The 16763-nt window shown below is 49.0% G+C and overlaps 1 protein-coding gene across 5 annotated transcripts in view; it reads left to right on the top strand.

The window, feature by feature from the left end:
- TMEM201 (transmembrane protein 201) overlaps positions 1-16695 on the top strand; it is a 58824-nt gene extending 42129 nt beyond the window's left edge. For 4 of the 5 annotated variants that reach the window (XM_075906244.1, XM_075906240.1, XM_075906243.1 and 1 more), the window contains exons 8-11: positions 8696-8767; positions 12154-12444; positions 12955-13086; positions 13466-16695. In XM_075906244.1, coding sequence (XP_075762359.1) covers positions 8696-8767; positions 12154-12444; positions 12955-13086; positions 13466-13563 — 593 coding nt within the window. In that variant the 3' untranslated portion in view covers positions 13564-16695. Of the gene's footprint in view, positions 1-8695; positions 8768-9399; positions 9579-12153; positions 12445-12954; positions 13087-13465 lie in introns of all 5 variants that reach the window. The other variant, XM_075906242.1, reaches the window with a different exon arrangement.
- The last annotated feature ends 68 nt before the right edge of the window (positions 16696-16763 follow it).

Raw genomic sequence — 16763 nt, 5'->3', positions numbered from 1 at the left:
GGTAGGTCCCTGCAGGACCAACCCGGCAGCACCCCAGCTGCTCTACCCCAGGGTCCACAACAAAAGCCTGGTCTGCTTGGGGGGTGGGGGGGAGCACTAGCTGCGCCCTCCTCCCCCAGCAGACCAGGGACACAGGGAGCAAAGCCGCAGCAGTGGCAGGGTGCCGCGCCTCTGAGGCTTTGCTCTGGGAAAGCCTCAGAGGCGCGGGACCCCGCCGCCGCTGCGGCTTTGCTCCCCGTGTCCCTGGTCTGCTGGAGACGGTCCCCAGCAGACCAGGGGCACCCGGAGCAGCTTTTCTCGCCCCGGAGGTCGAGGTGGCGGGACCGCTGTGCTCTGGGCAGTCCCGCTGCCTGCGAGCTCCAGGGCGAGAGAGCCCCGTTCGTAAGTGCGGATCCGACATAAGTCAGATCCGCGTAACTCGGGGACTGCCTGTACATGACAATGTCACATGGTATAGGGCGGGGGGGGGGGGAGAGTCCATCACAAAGTTCTCCTCTTTGTGTTTTCCAGTTATTTCCATTCCCCAGCAGTGGACTAGATTTGAAAGGTATTAATTCTCAGTGTCTGTGATCACAAAAATCCTGTGACGAAGGGATACTCAGATTTGTATTTCAGAAGTGCCACTGTGTCTCCTTTAAGGCCTGTCAACCCAAAGCTCTTTCTGAGGTACAGACACAGGGCTTGCTTTGCCTGCTGCTGGAATGAAAGGCAGTGATTGGAATGCCTTGGCCCCACAGCACAGTAGCTGTGCCCAGTCAGGACTCGGAAATCCTGCTGTCATCTATTTCTGGGTGAGGATCCTGTTCTCACTGCTTTCTGACTCGGGGTTTTAAGGCTGCACAGCCCCCTTACTCTGTAATACCTTTAGCAAGCCAGGTCACCTGATGGCCAGCACGGGAGTTTTGCTTTCTATCTGTGGACTATGATGGGTGGGATTTACCAGTCCTATAAATTGGTGTTCTAACTAAGCACGTTTATTCTTATGTGACAGCATCACCGAGGAAAAACTAAAACAAATGGAAACACACACAACATGCCAGGAATTGCCCATCAGTCTTATGGGGCCCTACAAGGTTAAAGTTTTCCCAGCTCTTCCACGCTTGAGCTTCGGACAATTGTATTGGTGGCAGATCTGATCCTTAAGACCACTGAACCATCTCTCCATAGTGTTTGAGGTGGGCTGCAGAGAGCAATGGTAACTTGTTATCAATTGTCAGATGGAGTCGGTCTTTGAAAAATGATTAAAAGTCTAGAAACCATGAGCTAGGAGGGAAGACTGAAAGAATTGGGCTTGTTTAGTTTAGAAAAGAGAAGACTGAAAGGGGGCACAACAGTTTTCAAGTACCTAAAAGGGTGTTATAAGGAGGAAGGAGAGAATTTTTCTCCCTCGACCTCTGAGGATAGGACAAGAAGCAGTGGGCTTAAGTTGTAGCAAGGGAGGTATAGGTTGGACATTGGGGAAAACTGTCAGGGTGCTTAAACACTAAAATAAATTGCCTTGGGGGGTTGTGGAATCTCCATCATTGGAGATATTTAAGAGCAGGTTGGATAGACACCTTTCAGAGATGATTTAGGCAGTGCTTGGTCCTGCTGTGAGAGCTGGGGACTGGACTCAATGACTTGTCGAGGTCCCTTCCAGTTCTAGGATTCGATGATTCTAACTGGCTCTTGCTTAACAATCTCCTGGTTTTTAAAGCTCCAGCTCTCCCTGACTTTCTCATCTACATGAAAAATTCTGTGCCGGTTGAACCTCTGTGGTCCATGACTCTTATGATCTAGCAACATCCAGATGCTGCTGGACTAGGGCCCTAGTGGCAGAGATTGCCGGCCAGTGGGGCTAGCAGAGCCTGCAGGGCATCAGAGCCCATAGCCAGTGGGGCGGGGTGAACTTGTGGGGCTACGGAGCCTGCAGGGCTGCCAGGGCTGCTGGAGCTCGCAGGGCTGCCTCAGCCAGTGGGACCAGGAGGCTGGGGAGAGGAGCCCAGCTGGGAGATTGGTGCCCCCCCTCCCAGTCCTCTTCTGATCTGGCAACTCCCTTGTCCAGGTCAGGTCTCAAGGATGCTGGACCAAGGAAGTTCAACCATAGTGGTATGCAGCACCGTGGGGTCTCCTGTTGGCAGGGCTCAACAAATACACACATCTACTCGCACATGGCGAGTAGATTTCAGCCGGTCGCCCCGTTCACCAACAGTCCCTGCATGCGCAGTGCGGGTATCACACATGCACGGTGCAGGGCTGGCAAGTGGCTTTCGCTGCGATCGTCGAGCCCTGCCAATTGGCATAGGTAATCTACCTCCCCAAGAGACAGTAGCTAGTCCAGCCTGTGCTGGGGGTTAGGTCAGTTCCCCTGTGTTGGTCAGTATGTGGATTTTTCGCACCCCTGGGTTATGGAGCTATACTAACCCAATTGCCTAGTGTAGACCATGTCTGACTTCTGCTGGCCCTTTGGACCTTCAGCTACTTAGATCTCACTGGACACTAGAGCACTCACCTGTCCATTCGGAGCGCCTCAGGATAGACCTCAGTGAAATGTAATGTTGTAAACCAGGAACTAACCAGCTTGCTAACTTTTCTCTCTTCTCCTCCCCCCGAGTGCTGCCCTCAAGAAGTCTGAGTGAACTTGATCTTGTCCTCCTCAAGGTTTGGGTGGGGGGATGAGTATGAGTCCCTTCTCAATGTGAGCACAGAGCTCCCATGAACACTGTGAGGACTTGGTGGCTTTAGCTTTTCAAAGCAGGCCTGGATGCTCTCTGGTGTTACCTCTGAGAGTCTCTGAGCGTTTTATACACCACCACACATGCACCAGCCTGTGGTCTCCATTTCACTGTTGAGATCTGGGTCTGTCTCAATTTTAAACATACGCTTCTAACATACCCGCTCTTTTCCTGGAGTATTTTTTAGGAATGGGCTTAGACAAGGTAGCCATTGAGATTAAGGATTTAAAGATTTAACCAGTTAGTTGGTAAGCACTGCCTTACCAGCATGCTAATCAGTTAACCAGTGCCCAGCCAGAACAGCACCCCCCACTTCACCCCCCCAGTATGGCAGGCTCTGCCCAGCCTCGCCAGAGCAACCCCTCACTCACAGTGCAGCTGGCCAGCTGCTCCAGCCTGACTAGGCCCTCCATGGAATGGGGGGCTGCTTCAGCCCAGCTGGCAACCAGTTAAACCTATAGTTTAACCGGTTAACAAATTACATGGGATTTTACATCCCTCATTAAATAATACTAATTAAAGTTTGTCTCTTCATGTGGCGGAGAGTCAGGCTGCAAAGCTGCTGCTTTTTGTTTTGTTTGTTTGTTTGTTTGTTTGTTTGTTTGTTTAATTTATGTGAATTAAGTACCAGTCAAAGGCCCTAACTTGATGGCTCTGGAGCTTGAAGGCATTTAAAGTAAGTGCAGCCCACTCAGCAGCGATGCAAACACCCTATATCTAAAGCAAAATGCAGGACAGTGTAGCACTTTAAAGACTAACAAGATGGTTTATTAGATGATGAGCTTTCGTGGGCCAGACCCACCCCAGACTAACATGGCTACATTTCTGTCACTACCCTATATCTAGTGTGCTCAACCTTTCCCTCTTGTGGTATCTTGTAGGCATGAAAGAGTTCAGTTCTTGGGCCAGTGTAAGGGAGAGAGGGGCAGGAGGTTGTGAGCAAATCATAATAGTGGTTGTGGAAAGCAGAGTTGAGCTGTCTTTTGTCTTAGGCCATATTTTCACTAAAGGGAAGATTGATGCTGCTAGATCTTCTAGCGTTCGATTTAGCGGGTCTAGTTAAGACTCACTAAATTGAACTCAGAGGGTTTCTTCTCCCTCCCCTCCTCCCCCCCCAATCAACCAGTGCTCCTGTGAGAAGTAAGGGAAGCCGAGCATTTGCTTCTGTTGGCCCCCAGCTGTGGAAGTAGCTGGAGTTGCAATCTTGAGTCAACCTTCCCTTTTAGGGTAGATCTGACCTTAAAGTAACTGAACAAAAAGGGCCTGAGTCACTAAGTTAGCTTCTCCTAGTCTGAGACGAAGGGCTTGTCTACATGCTGAGTTGCTGCACGGCAAGCCGGAGGTGATCTGCAATGCCCAGCTTGCTATGGGGTAACTTGTATAAGAATCTGGTTTTATTGTGCACACACACAGCTGTAGCAACCTGGCAATCCCCCACTGCCCTGGCTATGTACCACTTGGGCCTCTGACAAGGGACTGTGCAGTGCAGGGAAGATTTATAGGCTGACGAAAGATTCTCTTACCAGTGCGTTAAACCCAGCCCTAAAACGTTCTTGAAACCAGCAAGCACATGTCACTCTCCATCCAAAGGAAGCTCTGTCCTGCCCTGTCAGTGAATGATTGCCAAAGGGTCAGAGGCCAAATCACTACTGGTTGAAATTCTCTTAACTGGGATTCTCTTGTCCTGCAACATCCATGGTCTGGCACGGATGTTGCAGGACTAGAGAGCGTGGAGGGCCAGTGGCAATGATCCCTGTGGGGCCAGCAGGGCAGTAGGCTGCCTTCAACAAGCTGAGGGGGGCTGCCTGGCGCATGGTTGCCTAGTGGGTCCTGGAGCCCCCGCATGGCATGCGTGGGTGCCCCGTGGGTCTAGGATCTTCAGTGTGGTGCACATGGCTGCCCAGCAGGTCCAGAGCCACGGCAGCAATGTCTGCCCAGCAGGGCTGGTACTGCAGCAGGGCCAGCAGGAGGTGGGGGCCAGCTGGGAGGCCAGCAGGGCCAGTGGTAGAGGTCCAGAAATGACCTCCCCTGATCCGGCAACATCCCTCATCCAGGACTGTTCAGGTCCCAACGGCGCTGGGCCAAGGAGATTCAGCCTGTAGTGGGTTCTAGAATAACAGCACAGGGGTAAGCGCAGCCAAGCTTCTTTTGTTCAGTTTGTCCTGCATGTCTTTGGCTCACGCTGCCAGCAGCTTTCCTGCATCCATCAGGAGCAATAGAACAGCTTTCCGTAAGTCGGTGGCTTTTTGTACAGGTCTGCCATGCAACTGATTTCCCCCCCCAGCCGCTCCATATCCCGGTGCAGTCCATCCTTTTGCATGGCTTTGCAACTCCAGGCTGAGCAGTGTGTGGAACAGTGGCGGGCAACCTGCAGCTAAAGGGCCTCGTGCGCCATTGCAGTTCTTTGTGTGGCCTGGGAGACGTTCTGTTTACCGTTGTCCATGTGCTAGGTTGCCAGATGCCGCTGTTTTCCATCCACAGAGGGTTTTTTTCCCCTACAGGTATTACTAAAGTGTCATGCATGTAAAGCAAGGGCATGTGAAGTGAAGTGGGTGCTGATTGCACACAACATTGACTGTGAGCCATGCGCTCCCTCTGCCTCCAGTCAAAGTGCTGCTATGATGCAATTGGCAAACCCTGCAAATTCTAGGTACATATACAAGCGCAGTTAGTAAAATGATCCTATCCCAGGAGACCGTCTTGGTTATGACAGTCTTGCAGCCCACTGAGATGGAGGGGCCTAGTGAGTGAGCTTCGGCAAAAAATGAGTCACAAGGTAACAGCGGCAGCAGCTGAACTGAGCAAAAAGGGGTAAAAAAGGCTTTAAAAAACTAAAACGTTACAGTATACTGTATACAGTATGTACAATAAAAAGGGTTAAGAACACTTTATATACAGTATATAATGTATACAGTGTGTATATATAACCAGTTTATAGTACCTACTGATAGTCTGGCATATTTGATAATCCAGCACCACCTAGGTCCCATAGGTTCCGGATTACCGGAAGTCTACTGTAGCTCCATCACAAAGGGGCAACGTAAGGATTGAGGCTTTGGTTATAACACTCAGCTCTCCTGGCTCTATTTGCCTTCCTGTTACCATAGGTTCCTGGCTACGCACCCGGTGTTGCAGGTGGAAATTCATGTGATTCTGTCCCTAGAATGTGAATCTAGAGGGAGAGGCGTACGCTCAGTTGTGCTGGAGAAAGTGGAATCTTGTCTCTCTCTCCCATCCTTTAAGATAGCGACAGGCCTCCCCATGGTGCAGTTGTGTGGCTGGAAATCTGAGCTTCTTGGCCCTTGGCTCCCTGAAGAAGATGGTGTGGGAGCCACGCTGGAGTGATTTGCTGGGTTTTCTCCCTTTTCCTGGTGCCTTCTCAGAGCCTCTCCCCAGCTACTTGTTGAGGGCAGCAGCTTCCCAGTTCATTCAAGGTACAGAGCAACTCAAACATCCATAAAAACCCTGTTGGGAAGCACTAAGGGTCACAGATTTGTCCATAGCTGTGGAACAAAGGCGCTTGCTGGCCTCAGGACACCATCTGGGGAACATGGGGGAGGGGCAGGGAAGGGGATTCTGCTCTCTCCCCGCTGAGGGACTCGCAACTTGCCTCCTGCCCAGAATCTTTTTGAAGTTTCCTGGCTCCCTCTGTTCCCCGGCAGCCAAGGGATCCTTTGCTGCACACCAGGTCCCAGGAGGGACTTGTGTACTCTGGGAACTTGGATTTGCCTCTGCACTTCTTAAGCCTTCAACTGCTGGTGGCTCTCTCTGCCGCCCTGAATATTTCCAGGCATGGAACTGAACCATAAAAAGCTGCGGATGCAACTTGGGAATAGTTATTTAGCAGCCTCGGTCACCAGAAACACTGACATACACATCCATTGCTCAGACTCTCTGGGAGGGTGGTCTCTGTGCCTCTGTGGGGATGCATAATTCAAATGGCCCACATTTTTCTGTGCCCCCCCCCATGAAGAAAAAAAAAACCTGTTGGGGCTGGAAACACAAGCCTCTTTCTGGGCAGCCCAGGCAGCTTCATAGACAGGGGAGGCACCTGGGCTTGGCATCTGAGCCTGCATTATCACAGGGCGAGAGGTGGGAGGGTGTACATAGGTGGGTGCCAACAAATGAGGGGGAGAGATTCTGCTTCCCCTCTCCCCCAGCTCCTGGCCTGTAAAGATAGGGCTTTTTAATTATGCAGGAGGCAGGCTAGAGGCACAAATGAAGCAGCCTGACCAAGTTAATTGATCTCATTCTCTGAGGCACAAATGTAGCACCATGGCTGCAAATAAAGTTGTTAAAGTTGCTGTTGATGGTTAATTGATCTCACTCTCTGAGGCAGAAATGTATCAGAATGCATAATGTTCCTATTATTAGTTAACTGTTCCCATCAGTCAATTCCCTCAGAAGTATAAAATCAGTGAATCTTTTAAGGCCCCTACCTTGTCAGAGTGATGTAAAGGAGCCTTATGAAATGACAGTAAGGGAATCCTCAGTTTAGATAAATTTATGTGCACTCTCACTTTTTTTCCTCTGCCAAAGTGGCACAATGAGGTTAGATTCCAGCTCAGGATTTATTTTACTTACCCATTTAAAAAAAATCACATTTAACAAGTAGTTGATTAAAATGTCAAGACAATCAGAACCAAGCACTTCCCGTAGTACCTAGCCAGGTCCAGGACAATGATAAGCAAAACTAGGACTTTCATGTGTGAAAGTCTGAGCGCTTTAAAATGCTGTTGTTGTTGTGTAATGTAATTTAAATGAAAATCCAGAATTATAACTGGAATGCAGGGTATTGGTTACCAAGTGTTTGTAGCTTAATTTTTATGTGTTTAGGAAATGCTGACTAGTTATTGTGACTTTTCTGAATTGTAGTTTAAATAACTTATCCAAACAACTGAAACTGGTGTGATTATATTACACTATTGTGACAAATAAAATGTGCAGGACTTTTTTTTTTTTTTTTTTTTTTTTTTTTTGCAGAACCCCCCTCCTACCTCCGGAGTAATAATATGGTGGTGTAGCTAGTTTTACCAGGAATGCAGCCACTTCTAGGGGGAAAGGAGACAGCTGAACGATATACTGCACAGCAGAACAGGACATGAGAGGAGGCGGGGGGGGCACTGAATTGAAATTGGAGGGCACATTAGTCAGCAGAGGGCATGGCCCTGGGGTAACAATTTATAGGTAGAGTCCTGGGTGGATACAAAATTGGTACCTACATCTGTATCCACAAAAATGATCAGCAGATATCCACATCCTGGATGCAGATACTCGCAAATATAAAGCGAATAGCTGCAGATTTGTAGGTTTCTAGATACAAAATTTGTATCTGCAAAAATGAGCCACGGATATCCACATCTGCAGATACCTGTGACTATGAAGTGGGTATCTGTAAACTCGTAGGGCTGTGTCCATAGGATCTTAAATTGGATTTTGGTCTGAACTGCATCTGGTGAGGGAGGTGCTTTGGGAGCCATTCATGAGGGGCTTTAATGAGGATTTAAAGGCTGGGAAGAAAGGAGATGCAGAGAGGAAACGACAAATGGGGCCAGGATCACGCTGACTATGGAAGCGGAGCTAGAAATGGCTTAGCCTTAATCCATGCAGTTTTCCTTTGGGCGGGGGAGGGCTCTTCAGCAAGGGCAGTGTGCCAGCTGTTACTCTTACACAGGGTTCCGGATGCCACCTGGCTGACCAAGTCCAGGTCATAAGTTGAGTTTGTCTTCAGCAGCTTGCCCCCGGTTGCCCTCAGGAGGGGTGGAAGCCAGCTCAATAGAAAGAGGGCTGATCTGAATGACTGAACGCTTCAAGCTCTGTCCACCTCAGGCCTGTGTGTCTCTCACTGCACTTTGGCAGCTTGAGGTTATGAGAAACCCCCTCTATCAGAGCGCACAACCATCCTGGGAGGAAAGCTGGAGGCTGTATATTATGTTTGCTACAGTCGCATTGGTGCTGAGCTTCTTTGGTTTGCTTTTCAGATTCTGGCTACTTGTTCAGTGGCAGCCGTCCGGCGTCCCAGGCATCTCAGTCAAAGGAGTCGCCCGCATCAGGTAAGGATGAGAATGTGCAGTGCTGAGACTCCCAGGCTGTCTACACTGCATCCCTTTTACGGAAAAGGGAAGCAGATGAGACAAATCGGAATTGCAAATGCAGCAGGGATTTAAATTTTCCCCACTCTATTTGCATGAACATGGCTGCCTCTTAAAATTAGGAATAAGGGACCTTTCGGAAAAGGCTTTATTTTCTGAAAGATCCCCGTCTAGACTGGCGCTTTTTTCCGGCAAAGCCCAGAGCCGGAAAAAAGCAACAGCCATGTTCATGCAAATGGAGCGGGGAAAATTTAAATCCCTGCTGCATTTGCAATTCCGACTTGTCTCATCTGCATCCCTTTTCCGGAAAAGGGGTCCAGTGTGTAGACAGCCCCAGGGTTTGCAATGACTTGCTGAAACACAGGGTAGACGATTTACCCTAGTTCTTCCCCATCTCTTCCCTCCCTGCCCATTTTTCCAATGAAAATTCAGCATGATGGTCAGTCAGATTGTAGTGGTGCCCGGTAGTGAGACGCATTCCCCCATCGGGCTAGGTGCCATACTTCCACAAACTAAAGCAATCCCTGCCTGGAAGATCTTCCAATGAAATCAACAAGACAGGCATAGAAGGGCTTGCACTCCTCATTCTGTAGATCAGACATGGAGCAGTTACGTGGCTTACCCAGTGGGATGCAGCATCTGCAGGAGAATGAAGAACTGAACCCCAATCTCCAGTGTGGTGCTTTAAACGCAAGACCAGCCTTCCTGGAATTTGGACCTGTCCTTAGCATGATGCCTGTTGAGTGGATGCGGGTTGCTGCTTTGGGTCCGAGTGAGTCCCAAACCACTGTTGCTTTTTCCAGTTTATACAGCTTCAGAGGTCTCCATAGTGCATCTCCCCTGCTAAAACCCTTCCCTATTCCCTCACCACCAAAGTTGGGATCGGGGGTTGCTATTGGGAATGTGTAAAGTTGTTTCAAAAGGTAACCAAGTAACTGTTAAAAATCTCAGCGGTTACCCACGCTGCGGGCTCTCATCCCTACTCCATACGCAGCCTGTTTGTTTGTGGCCCATGGCACAGCAGGGCTCAACACACGGCCAATGGGTGGGATCCTTTGCATGGGAACATGCTTCACAATGGCGAGGCATCTGCCAGGCAGGATGAGCATTGAAAGACACAAGTGGGACAGGCTGGCTGGAACAGACGAGTACAGGGTGTCGGTGTTTCTAGCCCCCAAGGAAGAGGTGCCAGGAGCACTGGAGCATTGTGGGAAAGCAGCTATTTGCATATACAATTGCATGTCTATTCAACCACACTTAAGTTGCAGCCCTTGGCATGTGATATCATTGTGACCCCCAGGGCTTCCAGAGTTGAGTAGCCTTGCTGTAGAGTGTGCAGTGAAGCCTCCGCGGGAGTGGGGCTGCCAGCCCCTGCTAGCCCTTCTCCCGGGGAGCCACAGCGTGTAACCTGCAGCAGCAGAGAGCTGGGCTTGCCATAGACAGGGGCTGCTCCAGTGGGCCCCATGAGGCTGGAGCAGCCCCCTGCCCGGGGCGGGGAGCTACTTCAGCCCCTACCAGTTAACTAGAACCAGTAAGCCTTACCCTAAAATTGGTGAGGCTTACTGGTTAACCTTCTCCATCCCTAGTTGCTAGCGTGGTGATGCATCAGCCATGCTGTGGATCCTCTACATCTTTCTTCTAAAACCTTATTGCAAATGGCTTTATAACACGTATCCGGTGGGGTGAAAATCTAATGTATCACCCCTCCCTTTTAAAGTCTGAATTTATTGCTGAGAAAGGGTGCCCGGTAGCTCTACAGACTCTAGGCATCAGCCTGGGCAGCAGCAATGGGAGTGTGTTGCATTTCAACCCTGATCAGGAGGGTAACATCTTAAACCTAAGACAGAAACTTCTTCTCCAGGCCTGTTCTTGGTCTCCATGGGGCCGGGGAGGGATGTCAAGTTGCAAGGGTTTTGTTGCTGACTGGGATGTGGTCGGAAATTTCTGCTGTTTCTGGGGATGTTACACACCCATGCTTTACTTTCTTTTGTTAGCTGCAAAAATATTGGAAAACATTTTGAGATCAGTCTGAGAGATTTCAGGCTTTCCATCTGCAGCTTTCCCCCTCTGTAGTTTTTTTCCTGTCAAAGGAACTGATAATCAGACTTCTTTGTGTGCTGTGCCTGTTTGCAGCCTCCTCATACTGGTGACCTGTCTGTTGCACTTCTGACCCCAAAGAGAACTTTTGTCCCTGTCTGGATCCTTTGCCTCTGCTTCCAGTTTGTACTGCCTGGGTTTTAACAATCAAAACGCAGCTGCAGTCTGGGTTAATTCCTTGCCCCTCCCCCGTTTTCCTGGTGTGCTCTTCCAACAAACCTGCCAAAATCACTCATTTTAAAATAAGCTGCATGCAAAATGTAAATTCCACTGAATGAGCCCAGTGACCCAGATCCAAAGGGTGTCCCGGCCGATTTAAAACTTACCTTTTCTCCTCTGTTCTAAGTGGTGTTCTCCCTTCCCTTCAAAAGTTTTCCCATTGTGATGCACCTGGATGAACCATGATGTGACATCACGGTTACAATACCAGAAATCCCAGCTGAGGCTGCTCCATGGAGTTCCATGATAGATGCTGGGATGATGGTGCAGTAGAAGTAGCTGATCTATGACTTGGGGAACCTTAAAGGAGGGAAAGGGTAAGATTCTGGTAGCGTTTGTGCTGAATTGCCCCAGAAAGCCCAGTTGGGGACGGGGCCAGATAGTATAGTCAAAGACTCTCACGGTTTTTGCATGTATTCTCCAAAGCAGCTGAGAATGGGGGAGGAGAGCAGGAAAGTTTCCTGGAGTGGAATCGGTAACTCACCCTGCTGTGGGTCCGGTGTCAACTAATGGTTTGAAGCCTGTATCAGGGCCTGTTAAGAATGGGGGTATTTGAGTGGATTGAACCTGGGTTGCATGAGGCGGAAAGCTCAGTGAAAGGAGAGGTTACCTTCCAACCTCCTGCTCTGTTGGGCACAGGCAGATTTAAACCATCCCCGTTTAAATGGAGCAAAGTCTTGGGCCTTCTCTGAATACAAAAGTTGCACAGATCTAACAAATCAACTTAGTTAAAATAGGTGCCACTCTTGTGTGTAGACAAAGCCTTAATAGAGTTAACCAAAGTCTGCTGTGCTAAGCCTTGTTTGCCCGGGTTCCTTTGCAAAAATAGAAGGTTTTGCCTCTGAAGCTAGGGCATTGCAGAGAATTACTTTTGAGTAGAAAATGTTCCTGTCATTCTCAATATGGCAAGGACTTTTTGGAATGAGTAGGGACACACACACACACTCCTCTTCCACACTGGCTGGAGAACACCCCAACACATCTCCCAGCCTAAATCCTCTCTTTCTGACCCTGGCATGTCTCTATTTCAGAGTACTACTCCCTGCTGTCTGGAAGCTGCGCCTCATCCCCCATCCCGTCACCAGCACCTTCGGTGGCTGGATCCGTCACCTCCAGCTCAGGCTCCTTGCGCTACCGCCGTCCCCTTATCAGTCCTGCGCGCCTGAACCTGAAAGGGCAGAAGCTGCTGCTCTTCCCATCCCAGAGCGATGCTCTGCACACGCCAACCAGCCTGGATGAGCCCACCCACGCCGACAGCAACGTCTTCGCTGCTGAGCTGTCCCCGTTCCCGAAAAAGAACCTCAACGAGCGGGCAATGCATGGTACGTTCCTGCCCCCTTCCCCAGAGGCCAGTTCGGTCACAAGTCAATGTGCAAGCTAAGCAGCTGGCAAAGGGAAGGGGAGACCATCAAGGGAAACGCAAGTGGTGCTGATGGCTCAGTAGCTGAGAATCCATTACATGGCCGCTGTTCTGCTAGAGATCCTGTCCGACAAATCAGAGGCGAAACCAAGATCCTTTCCACTTGTCATTTAAGATCCCGTTATTTTTATTTGGATTATCAGAGGTGCTTTCATGTGATTAAGGGCATTAGCCCATTTGTCCTGGCCATATCCTAGCTTGGATAGGAAATTCATCCCACTGTTGCAGTTATGTTAGTATCGCCCGGATGATTTATACCACAGAGCCCCTAGATTTGATTTTTGTCATCTCTTCCAGTCCTGACCTCTAGTGCAGGGTGGCTTTGCAATGTTTCACCAAGCACTTTTTGCAACAGGTTTATAATTTCCTTTGCATCTGTTTTCTGATGGTTCCTCTTCCTTTCCTCCCTTAGATATGAGGGCAGCCATGGGAAGAGGGAGTATTTGCAGTAACAATTCCATCAAAAAGGAGGATAATTCGTCACATTCATCCACCTGTGTGGTGGACACGACCACCAAAGGAGAAGAGCCAGCAGGCTGGAGAGGTGGGTGGCTGTGTGTGTATGTGTGTATGACTTGGATATGATCACACCAGAAATCATGGGTAGAGACCAGAGAAGGTTGTAGATCTCCTGTGTCCCAGTCCTGTGATTTCACTATAAGGCTCGCTTTATTCCTCAGCACATCTGAGAAACGCTGAGTACTCCAGCATTATGCTAGGTCAAGAAATGGAGAGTGAGATTGGAAAGGAAAGGAGAAGTCCATCAGAATCTTTCCTGCCTGGATTGTGGCTGGAAACAGGATTCTCCAACTTCTGATCCAAATAAAAAGTGTTGGGTATGAGAAGGGAGATCATCATTATTTCATCAAGTTCCCTAACAACTTTTTCTGGCTTTTTTTTTTTCCCCCCCCTTCCCATCAAAGGTCATTTTGGGAACTCCATTATCCGAGGTCTCCTAGCCATGAGCCTGACAGCCAATGCTATCTTCACATCTGCCTACCTCTACCAGAGCCTGCGCTGACCCATGCTGCTTCTCCACTTGGTGGCGCCACCCACTTCCCAAGAGACTCTACGAGAAGAATTCAACCACAGCTTCAGTGTCTTTTGGCTATGCCACAGGTGCATGCTGCTTATCCACCACTGCCCGCCAGGCTGCAGCGACAAAGAACCACACAGCTGCTGCTGTCACCACCTCTGAGCAGAACGTACTGAAGGGCTGTTGTGAGGCTGGAGATGGCCGGCGGGACTCTTCGCAATGCCTGCTCAAGGTGAGAGGTCAGCTAACGTCCCTTGCACCTTCTTTCTAAGGATTCGGTCTGTGACATGAACTAGAGAAGATGTAAATGAGCTGGTTGGCTCGGTCTCATCCCATCTTTCCCACGGATTAACCAACCTCACATGGATGGCAGTGATGGAATAAGAAGAATTAGAACAAATAAATTGGAGACAAGAGACAGGACTTGAGCTTCAGATATTGAAATGGCTTCCCCGGCCTGGTTTCCTTATTAGCACCTAGTCTGTCTCCCCTGTTCGTTGTATGTGAATGGTTTTATGTCCTCCTTAAGGTTGGTGGGGACTTTAGCTGCTCTGTGATTCTCTTGCATGGGGTGTATGTGCGTGCATGTACTTCTGTCTGGTCTGCTGTCTGAGGTCTAGTGAGCCGGGTACTTCCCTGTGATGCTGGCTCCTGGTAACTGTTCATGTCCATTGCTCAAATGTGTGCAGCTGCTGTAGGGCTGGGCACGTCTGCATTAAGAAAGTAAGCTCATGCTTTTCACCTTGCCAGGAAGCGCCAATACTGCTGTAATAAGATGTGCCCTAATCCACTTGGGTTGTGCCTCAGGGGCTCTAGTTCTGACTGCGCGTGTGGTTGCTGGAGTCGGGAGCTGCACAGCTTGTTCTTACTGTAAACCATACTAACATACTGTGTGAAGGGCACTGCTAACAGGGAGACGTCGGATAACATGCTCCACTCTAGAGGCTCACCTCTGGTCTTTGGGAATGGTGTGTAGAAGATATTATCTGCTTGGCTAAACTGCAAGTCTCTCTGCACTAGGGATGCACCAGACCAGCTGAGCCTCCCGGGTGTCCCTTAAAATCCATGGTGCCAGCCCAACACTTTCTCAAAACTAGAAACTATTTTTGAATCTCAGTTTTTTTGGGTGCCCAACTTGGGATGCCTTAAAGGAGCCTGGTAATTTTTTTTTTCCAGAGGGTGAGTGTTCAGAGCTCCTTGGAAATTGGGTCCCTTTATGGTGTCAAGTTGGGCACCCAAATCACTAAGCATGTCTGAAAATGTTGCCCCTCATATCTCAATTCCCACATCCCAACCACATGGTGCAAAGGGAGACTGAGCCAACACTAAGGATGAGGCCTATGAAGCATCACAGGACTCTGCCCAGAACTTTCCTGCTGTCCTGGTGCTGTTTTCCTTTTGGTCTTAAATTCTCTTACTTGTCCCTATCTTCTCTTCAAATTGTGTTTGCTCAGTCCCTTCCCCTCTGCACACCCTGCTGCTCGCTACTTTGGGTATTCTTCCTCCTCCACACACGTCCACCATGGTAGTCTGCTGGTGACGAGAAACTTCCCCGTTAAGCTGAAAATCTCACCATGTAGTATGGATCAGATCTTTTGAGGGACTGTGTTCCCTTCACGTTGCTTACTAAGCCACCATGCTCCCTTGTGGGACAAACAAAGTAATGACCTAACTCTAATCAGTTATTCCTGGTGGCTGGAGCTGTGGAAAATCAAGTCTTGCTCTCCCTGTGTCTCTTGCACCTGTTCCTGCATTATCTCAGCAACCCTATTCCAGCTGCTGTACTCACTGATCCATGAAGCCTCCTCTCTCATCCCATGGAGGAGACTGATCAACTGCTGTGGGCTCTTCTCAAGAGATTTTGGAAGTAGGATCTCTGACTCTGCCGCTTTCTCTTGATCCTTCTTTGGTGTTCTGGCCTGTCCGTATACCAGGCAACTCCTTCACCTCAGCCTAGATTCAGACTAGCAACTGCATCCAAAATAGCGGGCATGCTGCATGCTGATTAGCAACTTTTTGTAACTTGCATCAATTGGTTTCCATGTTGGACTAATCCATGACCTTGCTTGTGTTGAGATTTGTGTCCCTTTTAAATGTTTTTGGCTTCTATTTAGTGTTCATAATAAGCGCACACACAAAAAACCCCACCCTGGTAGTGCCTGCACTGCTGAGCACTCCACAAACTTCTCCATACAGCTGAACCACCGGGAACTCACTCCTGACTTGCAACAACACATGGTATCCTGACTTTCAACATGCCCATGTGATCTGAAGCAGAGATCTGCATGCCATAGAGTACAGTGGCCTTGTGTATCTTGCTATGATAAATGTGCACTGTGACTTTGCTTATGCCCCGAAATTTGTTTCACTTCTCAACTCGTGCTTTGTGCTGTATTTACCCACCGCCACATCTCTCTCACAGCCCCACTTCACATGGCTTTTATTTGTCCCCACCAAACTCCAGTGCTGAGTTTGCCCCTTGCTAGCATTTCTTCTTTGTTCCCAGCACCCATGGCCCTCCCGGGTCCTCCTTTTTCCCTCCTGCACACCTCTTGTTTCAGGAACTCCTTAATTTTACTTCTGAATCTGCTGCCGGTTGGGCTCCTGGCCAGTCATTTAGGTGACCCTACGTGAAGCCATTTTAAAACTTTTTGGATGTTATTACAGAAGAGGAAAATCACAAGACCTCTCAATCTGGTGCTAGAACAGTGTGGGAGCGGTGCTGTTGCTGATGCAAAGCCTTCACTGTTGTTAGCGTGTGTGCATGTATGTGTGTGTACGTGTGTATATAAATATTTGAAGAGTTTCTTCATTTTGAAAGATTTGAGCCCAAGTTTGTTCCTGTGTTGTCAGCCTTAATCCAGCTACCGGACACTGTGTCCATCTTGCTGCTGCTACTGCTGTTTCTGTATAATGCTGGTATGGAGGAATCAAAAATCTAGTTCCCAGGTCAAAACCTTTGTGCATGAATTGCTGGTGGCATGGGTCTTTGTACGATATTGTTCAGGGATGGAATTTTATTTTTCTAATGGTTTTTCCTGTACAAACCTTTGGGGAGATGGGGATAGATGTAAACTTTCTGTACATTAAACAAGATTTGAACTTTTATTTAAATAAGGTCACGGTCAACTTCGAGATGGGTTATAAAGGAACGCTTACCAAAAGGAACCTTGACCCTGTTGCTG

Source organism: Pelodiscus sinensis, chromosome 23 (genome assembly GCF_049634645.1).
Source record: "Pelodiscus sinensis isolate JC-2024 chromosome 23, ASM4963464v1, whole genome shotgun sequence".
Classification (NCBI taxonomy): domain Eukaryota; kingdom Metazoa; phylum Chordata; order Testudines; family Trionychidae; genus Pelodiscus; species Pelodiscus sinensis.
The sequence above is the reverse complement of the archived record's forward strand: the minus strand, read 5'-3'. Positions and strand labels throughout refer to the sequence as shown.